Below are 26765 nucleotides of genomic sequence, written 5' to 3' on the forward strand. Positions count from 1 at the left end.
CCGCCCCGCTCCTATTGAGTGACGTCCGAGTTCGCAGCATCGCTGACGAAATCCCGCGCCTGCGCCGTCCACTTCTGTATTCGCCGCAGGCGCAGTGTGTGAAATTCTGATGGTAGAAACCCTTTAAGCTTTTAACTTTTTTATTTTTTTATTACTTACCCTGCAAAAACAGAGATTTCAAATTCCTCAATCGGCTGAGTTGCAACTGCGACAAATTACTGATGCCGTTGTAACCCAAGTGAAGCACCTCTAAACTCTGCATTATCGGCGGCAGAGACTCCCCAAATAACGGGTCTCTGGAACTGAAAAGAAAAAAAAAAATGAGCCAACTTGAGAATGTGAACTTCTCTCCACACAGGAGATGCAATTAGAACCTGATTTCAAACCTTTCCTAATATAAGATGTGGAATTTAAACATTTGTCATAACCCTGGCTTTTTATATCACAGCCCGTGTTCAGTAGGCCACTTATATCCCACCTACCTGTTATTCTTGCCTTGCTGCCCATATCCGCTGGAGTTAACTTTTTGGTGAAGTATCTGCCGGTTGGTCAGGTGATTCTGAGGCTTCTGTCTTGGCAGGATGGACTCAATATGGTTGTAGTTAAGATACAAATTCTATAGAAAGAAAATAGGTTTTAGTTCTGTGTTTGGGGGAAAAAAAAAAAGATATATAAAAGTGATGCATATGTTTTAGCACCTGACAGGGCATAAGTGTCTTTGACTGGCGGAAAGTTGTCCTCGGGACCCCCACCAATCACGAAGATGGGGGTAACGCGTCTCCCCGTATAAATGGAGTAACAGTTGAGCATTTGCACTGCCACTCTATTCACTGCTACTGCTGGCCCAACCCCTTCCCCAGCCACGCCCACTTTATTTTAGACCTGGCGTGAGCGGAGAGATGTTGCAGATAGCGGCACAACTAAACGTCTGAAATACGCCTAATATAGACGTATTTCAGATTGATAAATGACCCCCTTATTTTCAACTTACACTGACATGCATCTTCTGTATTAATCTATGCCTCGCCAACTCCTTAGGTGCTGTGGTCGCTACCAATTGGGGCATATAAGGGGTTATGAGCCGGGGATCTGAGATGTTACCCAGTGCCAGCCATTACAGCAGGACTCTGGCTGTCAAACACATCCAGCGACCACAGTGATCACACAGGCGCAGGTGCTGAGCCTGAAACATCGCCAAGTGGTTCTATTAAAGGGGTTGTGCCACAGAAATTTTTTTTGCGGACCGTATACGGAACCATTCATTTCAATGGGTCCGCAAAAAAAAAAAAAAAACGGAAGGTACTGTGCATTCCGTTTCCGTATGTCCGTATTTCCGTTCTGCAAAAAAATAGGACATGTCCTATTATTGTCCGCATTACGGACAAAGTTAGAACTGTTCTATGAAGGGACAGCTGTTCCATTCTGCAAAATATGGAATGCACACGGATGTCATCCGTATTTTTGCGGACTGCAAAATACATACGGTCGTGTGAATGAGCCCTTAGAGAGAGATTTTCATGTACTATATGATTTTCATTCTTTTACATCAATCACAGCATAACCCCCTTTAGGTCTTATGGCGATTAGGTAACCGCCATTAGCATGCCTGCAAATTTATGGGAAGGGGTTAATCCATCTAACTGGCTATAGAAATTACCGTGCGCTGCCTATTCTTCTTCTCAAAATGGTAAAGGATAAAAACGCAGCAGTGACCTGCGCCTAGTAAAAAGCACCATGAAAACAAGTGATCCCGGAGCGAGGGTCCGTACATGTGCAAACATATTAAGTGCAAATTCATTAATTCCCAATGCCATTTATATGTATTACCGCAGATATGTGAGCTTTCTGACTGTACACAGTAATGTAATATTCATCCGGTAGTCTTTTTAGGAGTAAGGTGTCAGTATGAAATCTAAATATACGCTTGATTACCTCTAATGGAACCCCGGCGAATCCATCCACATCCCTCGCATTACTGTAAATACATACATTAGGCAGGACTGAATGCGCTGCCTTGTATTATTCATAGAGTACTTAACTAGAGAATCAGGCTGAAAGGATATACAGATCCTATATTAATATTACTTATTTATAGCGCTGTCAGTAGCTGAACATGCTTCCGGAGAGACCTGCTATTATTAGGCCGCACAAAGAACTCCGCTTATACATCTAACCCCTTTCCAGCTGATACAGATGCGATGTGCCTGTGCTATCACTCTCAAGTCCCTGCTAAATCTATATAGCTCATATTTCAAGGACAGATCTATATGATCACTGCGCTAGGAATACACCATTAACTGCTGGCGGATATAGAAAGCGACCTCGCAGCTCTCCTGGCATTGGTACATACTTGCATTCTTCGTTAAAGGGGTGGTCAAGTCCCTTTAAATATTTGACAAAAAGATCAGAATGATGTAAAATATCTAAATAATCACTAAATTGTAAATTTTTTTTCCGAATTTCTCTAAATGCACTCAAGTGTTAGAATAGACGTTCCAGAATCGTTATTTTCTGAAGAACGCAAGTATGTATTAAAACAGACATGTCAGGAGAGATGATGGGTTTTTCTGATGTGATCGGTGGGGGTCTGACACCAGGGACCCCCGCTGATCAGCTGTTCGAGAAGGCACCGTGAGCGCCACAGGAGTGCCGCAGCCTTCTTTCAGCTTGCCGAGCACAGCGCCGTACATTGTATGGTGGCTGTACTTGGTATTGCAGCTCAGTCCCATTCACTTCTATGGGCTGTGAGAAAGCCGTGGCGCTACTGCGAGCAGCGGTGCCTTCTCAAACAGCTGATCAGAAGGGGTCCTGGGTGTCAGAGCCCCCGCCTCATTTTCATTTCAGACCGGCTCACGCACAGGTAAGGACTTACCTGTGCTTTGCCAGACTTGTCAGTTAAGATGGCAGCTCGCACGTGTTCGCGGGCGAACACGGCGAACTGGCCATCACTGCTATCCAAGATGCGGATGCATAATGTGTCTGTAATATGCTCGTGTGGCCCCAGCCTGAGGACCAAGTTGGTGACTTTTTGCTATGCAGCTGCACTATGTGGGTTCTCCTTTGTGCAGATCTGATATGTGATACTACTATCCACTCTCCTCACTACAGTCCAGTTATAAAAAAGGGGGATGGCCCATGAATTCTTCTTACGCCTTTGATACTTAGAGTCAAACTGGGATACATGTAAGTTTGTAACTTCTAAATTATGCAGATCCAGAATCCATAATTCATTGCTCCATCTAATGCAGTGCCAGAGCCCTACTGTTCTTAATCATGCACTTCTATTGTCCACAGGGATATCAATAATGTAAAGGCTCGACCTACACATAGAGCTACCAGAAAATATTACAGAACTGGTTAAAGGGAATCTTCCAACAGATAAGAGCATCTATTAGCTGCCTAGATAACTAAGCTGTGGGGGTTGATACTGCACCCACTGTACGGCCTCTCCAAACTCTGATAAGTCACCTATAACATGTGCGACCAAACAAAAAAAATATATACTATTTCTACTGACTCATATGGAACAGAACAATTGGTTGACATATTAGTAACTTTAAAGGTTTTATACAACTTTCTAATATATATTAAGGTTCACTTCCTCATCATTTGCAAGACTCCTGCCAGCTGGCAGTGAATGCAAACACTTTTTTTTTTTTATACATCTATTAATGACTGAAGCCTGTCCTGGTCATGTACTGTTCACACAGGTGCATGGCTTGCTACAAGGGATACTGAACTAGCAACATATAGGGGAATTTATTTTTATTTTTTCATTTATTTTCTCATTTACAAATACATAAACATAAAAACAAAAACATCCCCACAGTATATTACATATTTTTCCAACCCTACCCACAACCCATACCCCACGGAGAGAGAGGGAGTAAAAAAACTAACAAAACAAAAAACACCAACTTCAGATTATTGAGCCATTGATTCCATATTTGTATCGTACAATCCTTCATCCCCCTGTTATAATATATTATCCTTTCCATTTTTATCATATTATTCACAGATTTCTTCCATTCATTCACAGAAGGCTGGTCTTTTTCAATCCATTTTTCCAGAATAAGCAATCTTGCCTGGAACAGCAGCTTACAAAGAACTTGTTTCACAGCCTTCCGCAAGCGCATGCGAGTTGTACCCCCCAATACACAAGCTACAGGATCACCATATATCTGTATACCTAGAGCTTGATCAATAATAACTGCTATTACAAACCAATACCTAAACAGCTTGGGGCATCTCCAAATAAATGCACTAGACCTGCCTGTTCTTCACAACATCTTGGACATTCCTCTGTGGCTCTTAAACCCATTTTTTTTATATTAGGGATGTACGATGTAACCTATGAATAAGGAAGAACTGGGAAACCCTGTGTGAGGCCCTCAGCGAGACCAGAGGCCTATTACTCAAAGCATCTTCCCATTTCTCATCTGACAAACCTTCAATATCTTTTTCCCATTTCTCTGTAGGTAATATTTTAATCTTTATTTGTGATAACTTCATTAATATTTTATATATCCTTAAAATATTCCCTTTAACCTTTCCATCCCTGAGAAATTGATCAATATTTTCTGAGGAGGCTTTTTAATATTTCTCTGAATCAGCTGATGAACTAATTGCATCCCTTATGTGTAAATACTTAAAATTATCTTTTTTTTTTAGGATCCCAAACTCCCTACTCAAAGTTTCAAAATCCTTCAATTTATCCCCCTCAAAAATGTGACACTACAAACTTACACCTCTAATCTCCCAATTGACATATTGCTTAATTTTCAGAATTTCACTCAAATTAATATTATTCCATATTGGAGTGCATTTTAAATAACCCTTTATACCCATTATTTTTTTAATTTCTCTCCAAGTGTGATCCATTCAATTTAATATTTGATTATCAGTGCTCGTCAAATACACCTGATTCTAAAACCTCCATTAATCTACAGTCGTGGCCAAAAGTTTTGAGAATGACACAAATATTAGTTTGCTGCTGAACTGCTTTTAGATCTTTGTTTCGGTTGTTTCTGTGATGTAGTGAAATATAATTACACGCACTTTATACGTTTCAAAGGCTTTTATTGACAATTACATGACATTTATGCAAAGAGTCAGTATTTGCAGTGTTGGCCCTTCTTTTTCAGGACCTCTGCAATTCGACTGGGCATGCTCTCAATCAACTTCTGGGCCAATTCCTGACTGATAGCAACCCATTCTTTCATAATCGCTTCTTGGAGTTTGTCAGAATTAGTGGGTTTTTGTTTGTCCACCCGCCTCTTGAGGATTGACCACAAGTTCTCAATGAGATTAAGATCTGGGGAGTTTCCAGGCCATGGACCCAAAATGTCAACGTTTTGGTCCCCGAGCCACTTAGTTATCACTTTTGCCTTATGGCACGGTGCTCCATCGTGCCGGAAAATGCATTGTTCTTCACCAAACTGTTGTTGGATTGTTGGAAGAAGTTGCTGTTGGAGGGTGTTTTGGTACCATTCTTTATTCATGGCTGTGTTTTGGGGCAAAATTGTGAATGAGCCCACTCCCTTGGATGAGAAGCAACCCCACACATGAATGGTCTCAGGATGATTTACTGTTGGCATGACACAGGACTGATGGTAGCGCTCACCTTTTCTTCTCCGGACAAGCCTTTTTCCTGATGCCCCAAACAATCGGAAAGAGGCTTCATCGGAGAATATGACTTTGCCCCAGTCCTCAGCAGTCCATTCAATATATTTTATGCAGAAGATCAATCTGTCCCTGATGTTTTTTTTGGAGAGAAGTGGCTTCTTTGCTGCCCTTCTTGACACCAGGCCATCTTCCAAAAGTCTTCTCCTCACTGTGCGTGCAGATGCGCTCACACCTGCCTGCTGCCATTCCTGAGCAAGCTCTGCACTGGTGGCACTCCGATCCCGCAGCTGAATCCTCTTTAGGAGACGATCCTGGCGCTTGCTGGACTTTCTTGGACGCCCTGGAGCCTTCTTAACAAGAATTGAACCTCTTTCCTTGAAGTTCTTGATGATCCTATAAATTGTTGATTGAGGTGCAATCTTAGTAGCCACAATATCCTTGCCTGTGAAGCCATTTTTATGCAACGCAATGATGGCTGCACGCGTTTCTTTGCAGGTCACCATGGTTAACAATGGAAGAACAATGATTTCAAGCATCACCCTCCTTTTAACAGGTCAAGTCTGCCATTTTAACCCAATCAGCCTGACATAATGATCTCCAGCCTTGTGCTCGTCAACATTCTCACCTGAGTTAACAAGACGATTACTGACATGATCTCAGCAGGTCCTTTAATGACAGCAATGAAATGCAGTGGAAAGTTTTTTTTGGTATTAAGTTAATTTTCATGGCAAAGAAGGACTATGCAATTCATCTGATCACTCTTCATAACATTCTGGAGTATATGCAAATTGCTATTATAAAAACTTAAGCAGCAACTTTTCCAATTTCCAATATTTATGTAATTCTCAAAACTTTTGGCCACGGCTGTAAACTGCTCAATCTTAAATCCCATTTTCAGTAAATTCCATCTCAACAATGTACTTCTCACTTTCCTTCATATGTCCAAATTGTGCCACCAAAAAATATAAATACGAATTCGGAAGAGATAACACCCCCCCCCCCCCCTCCTCCTCTTTAATGGGTAACTGAAGTATTTCTTTTTTTTTTTAGCCTAGATGTTCCTCCTTTCCAGATAAACTTCCCCATTAACCTATCCATCGTCCTAAAGACGTTATTTGGTAACCAAACTGGAGCATTTTGTAACATGAACAATACCTTAGGGAGAAAAACCATCTTTATCAAATTAATTCGACCCATTATTGATAATGGTAATCTTTTCCAAATATGGGTTCCTTTAAAAGTAGAACTACATTTAGTTTTACATACCCCTCCAAATTTCTTGAAATATTTATCCCTAGATATTTAAAACTACCTCCTTTATCCACTATCTGTACATCTAAGCTCATATTCAAGTCTCCCTCCCCAAGTAACATCAAATGTAATTTTTCCCAATTTATTTTTAATCCTGAAAAATATCCAAACTTATGTATTATACTCATTATTTTACCTAAATCCACCTCAGTGTTACCCAAATACAAATAAATATCATCGGCATACAACGTTATTTTTTCATTAATACTCCCATATTGGATCCCTTAAACTCATCGTTTTCACGAATAATAATAGCTAATGGTTCTATTGCAATGAGCAACGGAGATAGGAGGCATCCCTGCCTAGTGCCCCTCGAAAGGGCAAAAGGCAGGGACATAACCCCATCCACCGATACTCTAGCTCTAGGGTGCGAGTATATTAATTTAATCCAGTTTATTAAGTGAACCCCAAAACCTAAGCATGTAAGAACCTCCCACAAATAATCCCATTCTATACAGTCGAACGTCTACCTTTCTTGCTATCTTTTTGTCTATTCGCCTCCATATTAGTAAACACCCTCCTAATATTAAAATTGATCAATCTCCCAGGGATAAATCCTGTTTGATCTTCATTTACTATTGTTTTAATTTTTTTTCATAATCTATCCGCCCAAACCTCCACTAATAGTTTTATATCAGTATACAGCAAGGATATAGGTCTATAGGATTCTAGTTTTAATAAATCCTTACCATCTTTGGGAATTAAAACAATAATAGCTTCTTCCATTGACTCAGGCAACTTTTCTGTCCTCATAGCCTCACACAGGGTTATCTTCAATCCTGGTAGGAGTATTTGACTAAAATCCTTATATATCTTAAATGGTAATCCATCTCCTCCTGGCGCTATCCCTGACAGATCTCAAGGCCCTTACTAACTCTTCCAATTATATTTCTTTCTCCAATTGGTCTCTTTGACTTAATGATTTTTTTTTTAAAGGGTACATCATTCAAGTATTGACATACATCTTCCTTTTCATACAGTATTTTTGAGCTATATAAGTATAATATATATAAGTCCTGATAGCAGGGGCGTACATAGAAATCACTGGGCCCCATAGCGAGAATCTAAATTGGGCCCCCATTCCCCTTTTATAGCCCCTCACACTACCCATTCCAGGCCTCTCCCTTTGTTCCATGAACTATTCTTGCTGCTGCGATTTATATGCCATCAGGGCCGGACTGGGATTACAAAACAGCCCTGGCACAAAAGAGCTATAATATATGCAGTGTGTACAGATGTATAGTCTATACAGCAGTGTACTGTTATGTGAGGTACGAGGTATAATACATGCAGTGTGTACAGGTATATAGTATATACAGCAGTGTACTGTTAAGTGAGGTACGAGATATAATATATGCAGTGTGTACAGGTATATAGTATATACAGCAGTGTACTGTTATGTGAGGTACGAGGTATAATATATGCAGTGTGTACAGGTATATAGTATATACAGCAGTGTACCGTTATGTGAGGTACGAAGTATAATACATGCAGTGTGTACAGGTATATAGTATATACAGCAGTGTACTGTTAAGTGAGGTACGAGATATAATATATGCAGTGTGTACAGATGTATATATACAGCAGTGTACAGTTATGTGAGGTAAGAGGTATAATATATGCAGTGTGTACAGGTATATAGTATATACAGCAGTGTACAGTTATGTGAGTTATGAGGTATAATATATGCAGCGTGTACAGGTATATAGTATATACAGCAGTGTACAGTTATGTGAGTTATGAGGTATAATATATGCAGCGTGTACAGGTATATAGTATATACAGCAGTGTACAGTTATGTGAGGTACGAGCTATAATAGATGCAGTGTGTACAGATATATAGTATATACAGCAGTGTACTGATATGTGAGGTACATGGTATAATATATGCAGTGTGTACAGATGTATATATATAGCAGTGTACAGTTATGTGAGGTAAGAGGTATAATATACGCAGTGTGTACAGGTATATAGTATATACAGCAGTCTACAGTTATGTGAGGTACACGGTATAATACATGCAGTGTGTACAGGTATATAGTATATACAGCAGTGTACAGTTATGGGAGGTACGCGGTATAATATATGCAGTGTGTACAGGTATATAGTATATACAGCAGTGTACTGTTATGGGAGGTACGCGGTATAATATATGCAGTGTGTACAGGTATATAGTATATACAGCAGTCTACAGTTATGTGAGGTACCAGTTATAATATATGCAGTGTGTACAGGTATATAGTATATACAGCAGTGTACAGTTATGGGAGGTACGCGGTATAATATATGCAGTGTGTACAGATATATAGTATATACAGCAGTGTACAGTTATGTGAGGTACCAGTTATAATATATGCAGTGTGTACAGGTATATAGTATATACAGCAGTGTACAGTTATGGGAGGTACGCGGTATAATATATGCAGTGTGTACAGGTATATAGTATATACAGCAGTCTACAGTTATGTGAGGTACCAGTTATAATATATGCAGTGTGTACAGGTATATAGTATATACAGCAGAAACTTAACCAGAATTGATCTTGGATAATCCCCTGGTACTTTCTTTTTACTAGGGACCCTATAGGTTCTCTCCATAGCAAAAAAGTTAAAGCGTTCCAGGCTTACAGTTCTCAAGTAACCATTTCTCCATAAATTCAACCCCTCGGTGCCCTCTGGTATTCCCACACATCTCAGATTTGTACTTCTTGTCCTCTCTTCTAGATCAGGCACCTTCAAACTGCGGCCCTCCGGCTGTTGCAAAACTCCCAGCATGCCCGAACAGCTTACAGGTATCAGCCTACAGCAGTACATTGTGGGAGTTGTAGTTTTACAACAGCTGGAGGGCCGCAGTTTGAGGATGCCTGTTCTAGAACTATTAATTTATTCTCCATTTCCACCTTTGTTTGTTTTAGAGACGCTACGTCCTTCTCCAATTTCTGGATTAAATCTTCCACTACCGATGTTCTACTCTCCATTTCCTGCAGACGTTCTCTCAACTTTACTAAATCATCTGTAATCAAGCTCACGTCCGTTTGTACCGTCCCAATCTGGGTTACTAATTTCCCCATCAAGTCTAGTCACAGTATAAAAAGTCTCTTTAACCATTTTAACATTAATTTCAGTTGTTACATCATTCATTCTCTGTCCCCGTCCCCCTCAATCATTTAGCGTCATCTAATCCCTCTATTGACTCTTTCTCAGAATCAGCGGGCCTCAATGTGGGGGTTGTAGGGATCAAATACTTATTTAAAGCATTTTGTTTCTGCCTAGCTTCCAGCCAGTTCCAGATCTTCTATTATCACTGGGCCCCTGCTTATCCTCCCTTTTTTTTTTTTTTTTGCAGCATTTAAAAAATAAAAAAATAAAATTGACAAGGGAGTGTATCCCAAATAATAAAAAATGAAAAGCCAATACAGAGTTACAGTTGTCAGCAAGTCCCCAAATATGGCAGCTTTTATATTAAGTGACAGGTAGCAAACACAAAGAGACTCCTGACCCCCACGGCAAGGGAATACTGTATATCCCAGATCCTAGATGTTGAGATAAAGAGTCACAATTGTCAGCAAATCCCCAAATGTAGCAGCTTTTATATTAAATGCCAGGTGACAAACACAATGCGGCTCTTGAACCCCACTCTCAACTTCTTGCCGTCCAATATATTGCAAATTTAGATCAATCTTCCACCTCACATCAGCGGCAGCGATAGAAATCCAGAATTAACAGGTTAGGGATTAGCAGGTTAATAATTCCAGGCAGAGTTCCTTAGTCAGGGGTTAGCAAATTTATATGGAGGAGCATATGCGGTTAATGATAGCAAACAAAAGTCCATAGACCCCTTTTTCTCAATCATTCGTGGGGAAGACCCCATTGGGAGGAAAGTTAATATACTTATGAGTGGGGGGCACGTACTGTTAGTTATAAAGAACACAGTCCATAGCCCCCTTTCCCTCAATCAATCCTGGGGAGGACTCCTCTAATCTCCAGCCACCACCTCCAGCAAAGCTTCTTCTCCTCCTCCTTCCAAAGCATGCTCCTCCTCCACCACCAGCCAACCACACTGACCCGCTCACCGCCGTCAGTTATCTCTCTCACCACCACCTCTACAGCCCCCGGTAAGTTCGGCTCCCTGCCGCTTTGCCTCCGGACGCTCTGCTCAGGGCGGGACTTGGCGGGATTCAAATGAGCTACGCTGGTCATCTGCCTCCCCTCACTCCCAGTCCTCCAGTGCGCTCGGAGTCTCCAACATCACCGCATGGCCTGCTAGCTCCACAACAGATAACAAGGGGGCGAGAGGGAGAGGCGGAGCTTAGCGTCTCACGTCAGACGCTCCCATGCTCACCACAGGGGAATTTATTAAAGGGCATCTGTCAGCAGTTTTGTACCTATGACACTGGCTGATCTGTTTCATGTGCGCTTGGCAGCTGAAGACATCTGTGTTGGTCCCATGTACATATCTGCCCGCATTGCTGAGAAAAATAATGTTTTTAGTATATGCAAATGAGTATCTAGGAGCAATGGGGGCGTTGCTGTTACACCTAGAGGATCCCTTTTCTCTGCAACTGCCGTCCCCCCTGAACTTTAATTGACAGGACCAGGTAGTGAAAGCATCATCATCCCAGGCCCTGTCAAAGTGCGGCAGATGAAGAGAGAGCAGAGCCTCTAGGTGTAATGGTAACGCCCCCGTTGCTTCTAGAGGCTTATTTGCATATATTAAAACCATCATTTTTCTCAGCAATACAGGCACATATGAACATGGGACCAACACAGATGTCTTCAGCTGCCGAGCGCACATGTAACAGGTCAGTCAGTGTCATAGGTACACATCTGCTGACAGATGGGCTTTAAGATCACTGGTTTATGTGCAGGACTTTACTTGAAGTGTGCTGGAGTATGATGACTTACTCCTCTTAACAAATTTGAAGCATCATTGCCTGTCCATGCGTCACAAAATAAAATTGAAGCCAGCTACGGGCAGGCTAAGATCTTCTCTATAATACATGACAATTTCTGTAGTAAATTACAGCAAATCTGTTGGGCCACTGGAGGCCCCTCCCCTCCTATTAAACCACACCCACTTTTCTTTTTACTTCAAAAGTGGCAACAGAAAAGCAGGAGGGCAAAAAGTTGTAAATTGAACAAAAAAGGCTTATGCCAAAATCTATAACTTTTTTTTTCAATCAGTAAATTTTTATTGGTTTATAATATAATTTTAAAGTATAACTGTCATATATTTATTTTTTTTTGGAGTATTGAATTGTGGTGATTAATATCTCCTTGGTGGCCCTATTTCAACTTTTCACTATGTATTCAATTACCCCTTAATTCCACAGTTTTGTTCCCTGCACTGCCTACTTTTACCTGTGCTTAAGATAGGGTTGCTAGGCATGGTCCGTCTATGTGTTGAAGGACGGAGGACGCAGAAGCACGCTGTGTGCAAGGTCAGATTACAGACAGCCAGGGACTGTAAGTAAATGATTAGAGACAGGTCCTCCCCAGCAGCTGATACCAGTGCCTGGGCTGTGTGCACTTCTCCCTGTCCCTGCGCTTGGCAGACGCTCCCTCACTCAGCAGAGCTGGAAAATGCAGAGTCGAAGCAGCGCAGACCAGGGAAGGGAGATCTGCCATATGATCTGCTCAGTGTATAAATGAAAGCAACATGTGGTTATAGGAGCCCTTTGTGCTGCAGGAGATTAACCCTTTAGGGGGGAGGGCTCTGGTTACTGACACTTTTGGGGGGCTATTGTTACTGGCTAGTGAGGGCAGGCGGGATTAGCCTCAGCGTGAGGGCAGTGGCGGCCATCTTAACTGAATAGTGAGATTGCAGTTTTATGCAGACTGGTTGCTAAGGGCTGAATCTTATTAAATATGGGGTAAGTCAGTCTAATAGTAACTGATTCTGGAATATCATGTTATTAGTAACGACATATATGAAAATTGAAATTAGGGTCTAAGTGTGACAGTTATCCTTTAAGGTTACACTACTTTCTAAAATCTATAACTTTTTTCCACCAGAAAAAAACAAGATCATTTCCAGTGTCAGCAAGCAGAGGGTTTAAAACAAATTGAAAGTATATAAAAATAAAAAAATTATAAATTCAGATTCAAAAGCATTTTTAAACCATTGTATCCAAATCTACCATCAGCAATGTGCCGGCGGAATTATTGATATGAGCCATATAAGAAAGCAGTGGAATAAAACCGCTCACCTTCACACGTGACAGAAAGATTAATCCACTGAACGACGTCAGATTGTTGTTCTCTAAATTCACAGTGTGGACGCTGCTAAAGTGGTCGGCTGGAACCAGGTCAACGGATCTACAAGACAAGCAGCAGGCATGTATCATGTGCAGTTTATGGAAACTATGCAGAGGCATTTTGGTGCACTAGTGATGCACTTGTGATCTGCACTTCAATACCTCGGCAGATGATGTGATCAGACCGTAGCGAGGGAGGAAGTCTTCAGAAAGGGGCTATCACGCACAAGGGCGTACACAGATATCATACGGCCCCATAGCAAAAGCCCCCTAGGGAGAGTATACACTTTTGATGAATAATCTATTTTATTTTAATAAAGGGGTTTTCAGGTGGTTTAATACTGATGCCCTCTACTCAGGATAGGTTGTCAATAAGTGATTGGTGGGGGTCCGACTCCCAGCAGCTTGAATGATCAGCTGTCTGAAGAGGACATGGCGCTTCTTCCTAGGCCAGTGACGTCACGCTCATCGGTCACATGGCGTATTTGCAAGTGAACAGGCCTGAGCTGCAATACCAAGCACAGCCACTATACAACGTACGGCGCTGTGCTAGGAGGAGGAAGCAGCGATCAGCAGAATGTTGCAACCCTGATCGGTAGGGGTGCCGGAAGTTAGACCCCCACTGAATTTTTTTGTAGTTATTATTGTAACTGCTACTCTTCACTCTGACCCTAAAAAATTGGAAATCTGACAACCTCTGTAACCTACGTATGGCCAGTATTGAGGAAGCATCAGTGTTGAGCTGTGTGACCCAGGAGGCAAAATTTGCTGCAGCATGCATTGAGCATCACTATTTTTCTTTAATATGGGGGCTTTGGCAGGCGTCACTGTATGTGGGCTGGTGGGGATTGTGTGACAGGGCTACTTTTTAATCCAAGTCTGGATTTTAGAAAAAATTTAAACTACATGTAAACGCAGCCTAACAAAGAAACACAGCACCCAAAAATACAAAAATGATCATGTTTCAAATTTATACCGAGTGCTTTAATATCCCCCCAGTGGACAGAAGGAATAATAGAGAGTTAAAATACTAATAAAGCCTAAAATACTAAATTATTATTCATTATTTCTTGGTTCCAGTGAGGATAACTGAGCATCAAGCATACTTTGAGACTTCCATTCCACATCTATGTGCAGGATTCTACTGGAATGTGCTCGGTATTATAATCCCACAGGTTTGGGAACATATTTAAAAAACAAATATTTATAAAAGCTGTGAATTATTCATACTTCGTTATTTCTATCATCATAGCTGGAAAAAGCATCCCCAGATAAGGATGACTACTTGCAACGTGAAGATTAAAGCTTTTTGCATGGACCTCTATAGAAATATAGGGGATTATTTATTAAGACTGGTGTTTTAAACGCCGGTCTCAATAACCCCTATATGTGGCGGTGGATCTGGTGAAGTTATGTAGAGGAGGCGGCTTCTTCATAACTTCGGCGGATCCACCGCTGCTTCTAAATGTAAGACAGCTTCCTTACATTAGACAATTTTCTATGCCTAAAACAGGTGTAGAAAATGATGAGTCCCCTTTCCCGCCCACGCTACACCCACTTTGGACCATTCACCTCTCCTGACATGTCAGTTTTAGTAACCACTTGCATTCCCCATGTAAAAACAATTCTCGAGCATCTATTCCTATGACTCTATAATGTGTAAGTCCCTTATTATTCCTAATAGAAGTTTATGAATACATTTCCAGCAGTCTGCAGTAAGGGTACAAATGGGTGCTACCAGTTGGGGGGGTGTCCCTGCACAGTCTGACCCTGGTGACAAGGATTGGATAGTGTCAGGTTGTGCAGGGGCACACACCCTGCTGCTGGCACCCATCTGTACACTTACTGCAGACTGCTGGAAATTCATTTGTAAACTTCTAGCAGGAATAATAAAGGGATGGCACTGTAAGGCCCCTTTCACACGGGCGTTGCGGAAAAATGTGCGGGTGCGTTGCGGGAACACCCGCGATTTTTCCGCGCGAGTGCAAAACATTGTAATGCGTTTTGCACTCGTGTGAGAAAAATCGCGCGTGTTTGGTACCCAAACCCGAACTTCTTCACAGAAGTTCAGGCTTAGGATCGGTGTTCTGTAGATTGAATTATTTTCCCTTATAACATGGTTATAAGGGAAAATAATAGCATTCTGAATACAGAATGCATAGTAAAATTGCGCTGGAAGGGTTAAAAAAAATTATAATTATAATTTAACTCACCTTAATCCACTTGCTCGCGTAGCCGGCATCTCCTTCTGGCTCCTTTGCTGAACAGGACCTTGGGTGAGCATTAAATACATGAACAGGACCTGTGATGACGTCACTCCGGTCATCACATGATCTTTTACCATGGTGATGGATCATGTGATGACTGTGACGTCACCAAAGGTCCTTGTTACTGCACAAAGCTCAGATGAAGACAGAAGGAGATGCCGGCTGCGCGAGCAAGTGGATTAAGGTGAGTTAAAAAAAATGTTTTAACCCTTCCAGCGCAATTTTACTATTCATTCTGTATTCAGAATGCTATTATTTCCCCTTATAACCATGTTATAAGGGAAAATAATAATGATCGGGTCTCCATCCCGATCGTCTCCTAGCAACCGTGCGTGAAAATCGCACTGCATCCGCATTTGCTTGCGGATGCTTGCGATTTTCACGCAACCCCATTCCCTTCTATGGGGCCTGCGTTGCGTGGATTATCGCACCGCAACGCACAAAGAGGAGCATGCTGCGATTTTCACGCAACGCATAAGTGATGCGTGAAAATCACCGCTCATGTGAACAGCCCCATAGAAATGAATGGGTCGGTATTCAGTGCGGGTGCAATGCGTTCAACTCACGCATCGCAGCCGAGCGGAATACTCGCCCGTGTGAAAGGGGCCTAATGAGTTATAAGAATAGATGCTTCAGAATTATTACATGGGGAATCCAAGTAGTCACTAAAACAGACATGTCAGGAGATGTGACAACTCCTCTTTAATGGTTGTGCAATGTACTGTATGAATTGAAATCACACCTAATTGACGAGGATCTCCAGTTTAACTCTTGCAGTTCAGTAAAATTCTGATGTCCAATTTTTTCAGCAACCATATCACAACCAAGTCTACCGCCAAACATGTCCTTCGCACTTTCACACTCCGCTGCGTCCTTTAAAAAAAAAAAAAAACAACATGACACAAAAAGACAAGCAGTGAGAAACCCTTGGATATAATACTCTATATTTCATATCAATCATTAATTTTTCAGCACTGAATCAGGGTGATTAACATCTAGCATATTCTTCATCAGACAGATCCTGCTAAAAGTAGAATGTCATTCATGAAGCAGGCAACAAGAAGTAGCTCTCCTAGTTTTCTGAGCTGCTACCCTCACCCCGTGCCTTCTCAGCACACTAACATACGGCATATCAAACTGAAAGAGGCGCCCAGGCTGGGCATACTACCATATTTTAAACTGTATGCAATGATACTGCACAGTATGGCAGTGTTATTTTTGCCCACAATAGCGGTATTATTTTGGCATGTTATATGGGTACAATATGGCAGTATCATTAAAGCCCTGTGTTACTGTTATTTGGCCACAGTATGGCAGTATTATCTGTCCACATAATAGCTGTATTATTGTTTGGCATGTTATATGGTGTGAGGCAGTGACAGGAGCCATTTATCATGGGAGATGCGTGTCACCCAGAATGCTGCAGGAAGCATTCTAAAAGAGGTTTTGTTTGCACCGGGAACGTGTCACCAAGGTGCCCAGTCTTGGAGGAGTCAAGGCCCCTAGATTAGATGCCCACTAAGTAGTTGGTGGACACCATGATAGATAGCATAGCTGGTTCCAGCTAGTCCGGGTCAAGCTTTTACTGGGAACAGGCAATGTGCTGGGTGGGTGCCTGTTCCCCATGGTCATGTCCAGGGATTCTATTTAATCCTGCTGCTGGACTTAGGTGTGTCTCAGTCTCGGGGAGGAAGGTAGACTGTGTGAGGTAACACTGTCAGTGTGTGCTGTGTTTGTTGGACCCGGCTGTAATCCGGATTTATCGGCTGTATGTATTTGGACAAGCCTAAATAAAGAAAACTTTGATGAACTTTGTGGTGTCCCTGCCTCTGTACACTGGTCAAGTAAATAGGGTACCTTAAAATGGATACAATATGGCAGTATTATTAGGCACTGTGTAACTTATTTGTTCACAGTACGGCAGTATTATTTATCAACATAACAGCTGTATTATTTTGGCATGTTATAAGGGTACAATATGGCAGTATCATTAAAGCTGTTATTTGGCCACAGTATAGCAGTATTATTTGTTCACAGCATAGCAGTACTATTTTGGCATGTTATATGGGTACCATATGGTACTGTATAAGACGGTTATTTGTTCACAGTATTATAGCAGTATTATTTGGACACCGTATGGCAATATCTGAGGACTCTATGACAATGTATGATGTTGCAATTACTTGTGCACTGTATATTGTTGTTATATTATTACTGTATGGCAGTGCTATGTAGACGCTGTTATATGATTAACTGCATGGCTTTGTTATTCAAGTATTGTATGGCAATGTAGGATGACATATTTGCCACTGTGTGATGTATTTCAACATGATATGGCATCGTTAATGGGATAATGTATAGTACAGTTTATTTCGTTACATATGGTTTACTTGGAGAATGATACATAATTATGTAATTTTGGGGTCACTGTTGCAATAACAAAGGGTATCTGGCTAACATCACGATCTGTGCCACATCACTAGCGCATTCATCAGCAGAACCCCTCCACCCAGTATGATGGGCAGTCAGAGAGCTACCTGCAGCCTAAGGCCTCATGCACACGACCGTTGTTCTGGTCCGCATCTGAGCCGCAGTATTTGTGGCTCGGATGCGGACCTATTCACTTCAATGGGGCCGCAAAAGATGCGGACAGCACTCCATGTGCTGTCCGCATCCGTTGCTCAGTTTGGCGGACAAGAATAGGCATTTTTACAATGGGCCGCCTGTTCCGTTCCCGCAAATTGCGGAAGGCACATGGGCGGCTTCCGTGTTTTGCGGATCCGCAATTTGCGGACCGCAAAAAAAACTGAACGGTCGTGTGCATGAGGCCTAACTCTTAAGGTAGACTGTTTTTTAGCAGTTGGGCAGGTGGAGGATGGAGTGGGGGGCATGTACGGACCTGTGGAAACAGGAGATGGAGTAGTTTTTACACCGGGGGCCTAGACTGCCGTACATTCGCCTAATTTATGACGAAGAGTGGGCCTCATTATTATTAGGGCTCATGCACATGACCGTATGTATTTTGTGGTCCGCAAAAAACTCGGATGATGTCCGTGTGCATTCCATATTTTGCACAATGAAACAGCTGGCCCCTAATAGAACAGTTCTATCCTTGTCCGTAATGCGTTCACATTTTTTGCGGAACGGACATGCGGAAACGGAATGCACACTTTTTTTGAGGACCCGTTAAAATGAACAGTTCCGCATATGGTCCCGCAAAAGGAACAGACACAGAAAGAAAATAAGTTTGTGTGTATGAGCCCTAAATTAGCCTAATCTTAAGGCAGTGTAGAAAGGAATCTAAGACCGACGTAAAAAGCTGGTCTTAGTAAATGACCACCAGTGCCTTTTAATACCCGACTAATGACAACACATTTAATATTGCTTACCACCGCTGATCCGTCCAGAGCTTTCAGAGACGAAAGATGAAAGATAACAAACAATCGATAGGTGTCGCGTTTCAGTGATATCGGATTACTGTACAAATCCAAAATGACAAGGTTGTTTAAATCCTAACAGAAAAATATGACATATGTAAGATACGGTGGTTAAGACTGTCGATGAACATAGTCATCATCATTTAAAATAATGGCAGCCATAATGAGCAGGGCATATGTCTGCACTATTAACCTTTCAGAGCTGAACGTATAGGTCTCCTTTATGCATAATCTTTTTGTCTTTTTTTTTTTTAGACAATAAAACCGTTGAGAAAAATGCCGATTTTTTTTTTATTTTATTACATGCAATTTTTCTGGCATTTTCTGTTGATTTTTGTTGTTTTGTAGTCTTTTTTACAAACTCCAGATTATGTCTTTATTGTATTGCATTTATTTGCAAGCCCCTGCAAGGGGAAAAAAAAATCAACAGATGTCTAAGGGAGAAAACAAGCCAAAAGCCTGAGCATGCTGTCATTTAAAAAAAACAAAACACAGAGCAAGTGATCCCCCCCCCCCCCCCACACAAAAACATGTGCTTGTACCATGTTTCATAATTTCCCATAGACTAGTTGAGATCTGTATGTGTCTTTTGCAAAAACAAACGCTGCAAAAAGCAGCCAAAAACTCTGGGGGACATTTTCACCTGTATGCCAGAGTATTGAGTATCTTGTTTGGCGCACATCATAGTTGCACAAAATTTTGTGACTTTTCGGGGGTTTGGAGTCCCACTCGCCACTTTTCCAAATAGTGTGCAGAGTGGTGCCCGCCAAATTTGTTATAGTCTACGCCAGGAAACTGGCATAGATTATATTGGAAATCTACACCAGCTCCCTAAGCTAGCGTACCTTATCGTTTCGGTGCATCTGACGCCAGCGGGGGACAGATTAAGACCAGAGTGTCTTAATAAATGTCATCTGGTCTTAATAAATGTCTCCCTCTGTGTTTTTGGAGCAAAGCCTATGTGTGAAATCATCCATAATCTGTGTCCTTACACAGCCTGCTATTCTGATACATCTGCTTTTAGCCATAAGATGCTGTGAGATATGTGACAGCTGAACTTGTGGATCCACTGCATATTCTTAAATTCTCATGACAAGCGTATCAGTAGACCCTTACCTTAAGGTGGTAGATTTCTTGGTTGTTACAGATGTGGTTATTGCTCAGGTAGAGCTCTATTAATGAGTGGGCTTTCTGCAGTCCTGCCAGCGAGCTGATGTGATTGTTCTCGGCGGACAGAAAGTGAAGATGAGACAGATGATCAATAACTTCTCTGTCGAAACTTGTAAGCTGGTTATTGTTCATGCTGAGGTGCCGGAGCTTCACAAGCTTCGAGAGTCCTGGACAACAGGAAACTACAAGTTACAAAAGTGGATAACATTTCATTGTTAAAAGGGGTTGTCCCAGAATAACGGGCTTTCACTTATCCACAGGGTAGGCGATAAGTGTCTGATCGGTGGGGGTTTGATCCCATATCGCCCGTTTTTCAAAGTAAGCCAACCAAAAGTTGGTATAGAGTCAGAGAAAAGTGTCTATCCCTGCACCACATTCATCATCCAGCCTGAGCCCCTGTGATAAATCTGGTGCAGGTTTAGACAGCCGGGCTAAGTTTAGGTCATCTTTATGATAAGTAAATCTGGGCCACAGACTTCTATATACACAGCTCCATTCTTAGAGTAGTTAAGTCCCTTACCTTCAAATTTAAAATACTTTTCAAACTTTAAAGCCACATTATGAGCCATTCACTTGCTCACACTGCTTAAAGGGGTCGTGCAGGCTGTATCCTTAGGATAGGTCATCAATATCTGATCGGTGGTGGTGGTCTGACACCCGGCACCCCTGCCGATCAACTGATTGAAGAGGAAGCGGCGCTCCATGTAAGCACTGCTTCATCTTCATTACACAGCAGTCTCCCTTGCAACGGTAACATAATGTAATTACAAGTACTTGCTCCATTCAAGTAAATGGTGCGAGTAGTTGTAATTACACTGCACCTCCGAAGACGGGCAGTGTAAGGAAGAGGAAGCAGTGCTCACACGGAGCGCCGCCTCGTCTTCAAACAGCTGATTGGCAGGGATGCCGGATGTAGGACCCCCGCGAAATAGATACTGAAGACCTATCCTAAAGGATAGGTCATCAATATATACTGCCTGCACAACCCCTTTAAAGCCATTTGCTAATGCTCTAGTACTCCTTTACATCATATTGGTGCAAAACCATCAAGTCTTCATGAAGGACATAACTGTGTAGCACCGCCTGCTAAAGAAGTGCACAGAATACCTTCCATTTTTGTGATGCAGTTTCCATCCAGACAAAGCTCTTCTATCTTCACACAATTTTCTAGACCTTCAATTCTGGATAGGTAATTGTTACTGAAAGATGCCCAGCGGAGGTTCTCCAGCTTCTCTAAATGTGCAATTCTGGAGAGATTCTGTCCATCCAAATTTACTGATGTAATCTGGAATAAAATGTAGAATTCATCATTTCTGTATTTCAAAATGGTCAATTGGGTTAAAAAGGAGCACATCCCGGTTGCTTTGGGAACGGTTATGAATGTGCCCTTCCTAATATTTGCAGAGCTGAACACTATGGTTATCACATGAGATACATCTTACTCCCAGCCATTTTGGGGCCACTGGATGAAATGAAACCTGACAAGCAAGCTCTTAACCTTTCGTTGTGGGAACATTACATGATTTCACATGATCAGTCATATTGCAGCTTGGTGAAACTTTTACCTTGGGGAACTGTGTTTGGAGACTGCAGATTATGTCATTTCATGTTTCTGGGATATTTAAATGGAAAAAAAATTAAAGAATCTTTCCTTCCTGTTGTAGGAAATCCAATATATGCCTCGGTGCATTTCAATAAAAAAAACAAGCATGTATTCACTGAAAGATGCGTTATTTATTGTATACGGAAAAAACGAAATGTACCCGATTTTATTGGTTCAATAAAACGAATTTAAAAGAAAGATGCGTTATTTAGTAATTATACAGTAAATCCTTTATAACCAGAATGATCCTTTCAGGAACCTTTCTATTGGTATAAGGTGACAGACTTAAAAGGATTGCTTAAAATGCTGAGAATGCTTTAAAATAATAAAATAAGTCATACTTAAAAGGGGTTGTCTCACTTCAGCACATAGCATTCATCATGTAGAGAAAGCTAATACAAGGCACTTACTAATGTATTGTGATTGTCCATATTGCCTCCTTTGCTGGCTGGATTCATTTTTTCCATCACATTATACACTGCTCGCTTCCATGGTTACGACCACCCTGCAATCCATCAGTCATGGTCATGCTTGCACACTATAGGAAAAAAGCATCAGCCTATGTGCTCTACCATGGTCCCGGCCACCAGAGAGGTTAGCGCTTTTGTTTTCCCTATAGTGTGGAAGCACGACCACCAATGATGGATTGCAGGGTGGTCTCTACTTCCGAATTATCTTGAGCTGCAACCAATCGCTGCCTGTAGCAGTGACCAACCAGTCACTGGCTGCAGCAGTCCATGTCCATGTCAGGAGAGAGCAGTGGGGATCCAGGGAAGCTGCAGAACAGTTGTGGCAAGGTGAGTATGACTTCTTATTATTTGTTTTTAAAAAGTTGCAAAAACTCTTTTAACTCAACTGTAATTCTATAAAAAGAATTATGGAAATAAATTAGGATCTTTTTAAAAGTGATAGCTTAAGGGGGATGTATGTGATTTTACATTGATGATCTTTCCTTAAAGGCCACTAATGTGCAATCGGTTGAAGTCCCCCAACCATCAGCAGAACAGTTCACCTGGAGTATCCCAGTCGGTGACGCCTATGTATGCGTGGCTGTTCAAGTTAAAGTGTCTGAGCCACGGTACCAGAGTGGCATGAATCGGTGTCTTGCTGTATACCTACATAACACTCCATCTGAAATGATTACATATGTATATAAGCTGCTGATCTTGTAATTTATCAGCACTGTCAAGCTCGGGCCGGGGGCTCTGGCTGTGACTGCAGCTTCTGGATCCCTATTACTACTCCACTGAATTGTTCACATATGTTCTAGAAAAAGGAGACAGTTCTATGGGGAATTTTGTTTAATAAATGTACCCCTGCAAAATTCAGAAGGAGATGTCAAGTTATGCCCCCAAAACAGCTTTCTGCCCCATGTAAGCTGCATGTATGTCACAGTTCTCCAATGGTTTACATGCAAAGTAAAGCTTATTAAGAAGCCACCACTCCATTATCATGTATAATAAAGGGAGTCTGCTGACAGTACTAGTCAGAGTCCGAAGGGAGCAGTACAAACATACCTTTCGTGAAACTTTTGTTTTCAAGAGTAGTGAGAATATTAACTTTTATTCTGCCAGGTTCTGCTCTGCACGTGACCAGGAGGTGGAGCTTCACTGTGACATGCTCACTGCATTGAGCTGCTTCACAGCCCCTCCCCTCTGATTGACAGGTGCAGCATCCAATCAGGAGACCACTACAGCTGTCACTCACAGCAGAGGGAAGGGGCTGTGATGCAGCTCAATGCAGTGAGCATGTCACACAGCACTTCACAGTGAAATTCTGCCTCCAGTACACTTAGGGAGCAGACCTGTTAGAAGAAAAGTTCATATTCACTCTACCTCCGATAATAAATAGTATGTTTGCATTGCTCCCCCTGGTTCCTATTTAGTGCTGGTAACAGTTTAGAATGGTTAAAAAAACTGCCCACATACTCCCTTTAAAGGTTTTTGGACACCTTCATGTAAATTTTTTTTATGATCCTATTTTACTCATTTTGGGCCAATAACCTTTTTTTAATTTGGTTTTTAGTAAACATTTTCAGCCGTCTGTGAGACACAGGGGTTAAAAATCTGTCTGTTTGCAGAGTATCACACCACAGTCTCATCAGCTGATGACTTATGTGAAGCTTTATCTCTGATCTCCTGGCCTCATAAACAATCATTATAGCTAAACTTTCATCAAACTGATAAGGATATGGCTTAAAGGAGTGTTTATGTGGTCAGGAGATCAGAGATAAGGCTTCGCATGGGTCATCATCTGTCGGCACTGAGAAGTGATACTCTGAAAACAGACTCATTTTTAATCCCTATAGCTCAAAAACTGCCAAAATTTTTTAGTAAAGACCAACTGAAAAATTAATTTTTAGCCCAAAATAAGTAAAATGTGATCATAAAAAATTGTCCCCAAAGGTGTCCATAGCCCATAGTCTATCCCACAATACTTGTAAAACTAACAGCATTAGAAACATGACCTTTGAACGCATACATATGTTTACAGTGCGGTACTGCAAATCCTTGTGCCAATATTTTCCATAAATATTTCCTTGGTTTCTAAAAATCTAAAGCATATACAAATAATGCCTGTATGTTCATGTTTTTCTTACCGTATGATACCAGCTGCTATTAAATTCAGCATATGGATCCAGGCAGTTCTTGCTAATTCGAGAGATGATCTGAGCAGAAGGCAGTAGACTAAGGCAACGTGGTCTAACGTTGTCTGTTCTGGCGCTGATCTCTAGCAATGACTGCAAAAACAGCAGAAATGTAATTCTCATTACATCAATCAACAGCTCGGTTAAATGAATATTCAAACACAAATATATAAAAAAAAAACACACAAAGCTCAAACCCCACATCGCAGTGTGGATATGTGATACTGGATACATTGCAGGGACTTTCATAGTATTAAATTGACCGAGGAGTTGACCATATGTCACAACACTCCAAGGAGAATTTAATATAAATTCGTAGGGAGTATTGCTTATAATACGCTCCTCAACTGCTGCAGAACCTCTTTGTCAAACTGGGTAATTTCTTCAAAATGTGGGTCTATAGTAGATGAAGTGTGTATTATAATGACTGCAAAGGTGGGCTTTCCAATCACAGTTTACACCAGTTAGATCATCATACAGCAGTGTCCCCCAAGACAATGTCCCAATTGCCAGCCACAGTGCACCACCAAATATAATGCACGTGAACAGACATTGTCCACCGACATGTGATGATTATACAGAGATGAATAGCCCCCCCCCTTTTTTTTTTTTTGTTCCTTCCCCTCCCCTATTGCCGATTTTTTTAGAAATGGTCGTTAACCAGATGATTGTTTGTTCAACTGCTGCTGTTGAAACCATCAACCAGCATCTATCTAATGTCCATGGCCAGCTTCAGATAGTTTAAACTTTAAAGAGTCAGACACCATTTGGGGGAGAGGTACAGAATGTGTGGCTATTAAAGGGAACCTGCTCTATCGGTTGGTCCAGCCTTACCATGTTTTCCCTGAATGGCAGCACCCCGTTCACCAGGCTGTGCAAGAGACTGCAGGAGGCCTATTCACGTGAGTGGGGCTGTGGCGCAGTTCCTTTACAATGGGTGACCGGGGCGCTGCTGCATAGAGAAAAACTGTGAAGGGGGCACAGCATGGCATTCTCAGATTTGAAGGGGGTCTATGCGTTTTCTCATCACTTTATGGCCTCATGCACACGACCGTATTTTGTTTCCGTGTCCGTTCCGTTTTTTTTGCGGATAGGATGCGGACCCATTCATTTGAATAGGTCTGCAAAAAACGCAGACAGCACACCGTGTGCTGTCCGCATCAGTATGTCCTTTCTGTTGCTCCGCAAAAAAAATTGTGCATGTCCTATTTTTTTCTAGTTTGCGGACAGGGATAGGCATTATTACAATAGATCCGCAAAAAAAATAAAAAAATAAAATGCCATACGGAACGTCATCCTTTTTTGGGCGGATCCGCAATTTGCAGACCGCAAAACACATACGGTCGTGTGCATGTAGCCTATAAAATATGAAAATCCCTTTGTAATGTGATAATTTTTTTCTTTGCTAAACATGACATTAAAAGGGTCTTCTGAGATTTTAATACCGATGACCTATCCTCTGAATGGGTCATCAGTATCTGATCTGTGGGGATCCGACACCCGGATTGAGAACGCCTAGGTGTCAGACCCCCACCGATCACATACTGATGATCCATCCAGAGCATAGGTCATCAGTATTAAAATCTCGGAAAACCCCTTTAAACAGTACAGCATTTATTCCAGCAGATATAAAAACGTTACCGGTGTTATTCGGGCCCCAGCAGAAAATTTTGGCCATTCGGAAACCTCTTCTTTGGTGATGTGCACTCCGTCCAAATGAGTCAGCGACTTCAATCTTCCAATGGCTGCCATACGCACCGAAGCTGGCTTGGAAAGGACAAGCGCGTCAGCTAATGGCATCTATCATATGTAACTTTTTATTGTACTTTGTGATGGTCTTGCAGTTAAGTGAACATAATGAGAATGTTTATTACACATAAGCACAGAAGTAACATCGCATTGTGTCGCCTCTCAGGGGCTTTAAGAAACTAGGTCATGTATTCAAGACGCTTCATTCAAAACTCATGAAAAGGGTGGTTACTGCAATTGTTAGTCTCAAGCTAAATGATGACATCCTTATTAAAGTCGGAAGAAAGAAAAGGTTTTCTTTTCCGACGTTCAATCTTGGATTTTGTACAATACGGAGGGTAGAAGAGCTCACAATGCAGACTGTAACAACAAAAAAAATAATAAAATACACAGAAAATCTAGTGTTGCTCAGGCCATTAGACATAAAAAAAAAAAACACTAAATTTGTGTGACAACCGTAGGAGAGGTGAAACCGAGTAATTGAGTTTTTGTTCAAAAACCAATAAGGTTGTTCTTTTTGCACAGGTGTAACAATGAGATACAAACAGTGTTGAGTTTTATGCTTTTCAGTCCTGGCTAGGACACAAAGCAATTATAATCCTGTGTGATTGCTGTAACGTGTTACATTACGGCATCATCTGCAATGGAGCATTGTCAGGGCAATGCCATAAGGAGGCATAATTACACATGCCACACTTAG

The 26765-nt window shown here is 41.6% G+C and overlaps 1 protein-coding gene across 1 annotated transcript in view; it reads right to left on the reverse strand.

Moving 5' to 3' along the window:
• LRRC9 (leucine rich repeat containing 9) overlaps positions 1-26765 on the reverse strand; it is a 112822-nt gene that overhangs the window by 22682 nt on the left and 63375 nt on the right. Inside the window, exons 19-27 of the mRNA XM_044272390.1 lie at positions 25958-26083; positions 24269-24409; positions 21174-21351; positions 20013-20233; positions 18849-18971; positions 16202-16332; positions 13145-13253; positions 483-616; positions 160-302 (exon numbers count right to left, since the gene is read on the reverse strand). Of these exons, the coding sequence (XP_044128325.1) occupies positions 160-302; positions 483-616; positions 13145-13253; positions 16202-16332; positions 18849-18971; positions 20013-20233; positions 21174-21351; positions 24269-24409; positions 25958-26083 (1306 nt within the window). The remainder of the gene's footprint in view (positions 1-159; positions 303-482; positions 617-13144; positions 13254-16201; positions 16333-18848; positions 18972-20012; positions 20234-21173; positions 21352-24268; positions 24410-25957; positions 26084-26765) is intronic.

This window comes from Bufo gargarizans, chromosome 11 (assembly GCF_014858855.1).
Source record: "Bufo gargarizans isolate SCDJY-AF-19 chromosome 11, ASM1485885v1, whole genome shotgun sequence".
NCBI classification, from domain to species: Eukaryota; Metazoa; Chordata; class Amphibia; order Anura; family Bufonidae; genus Bufo; species Bufo gargarizans.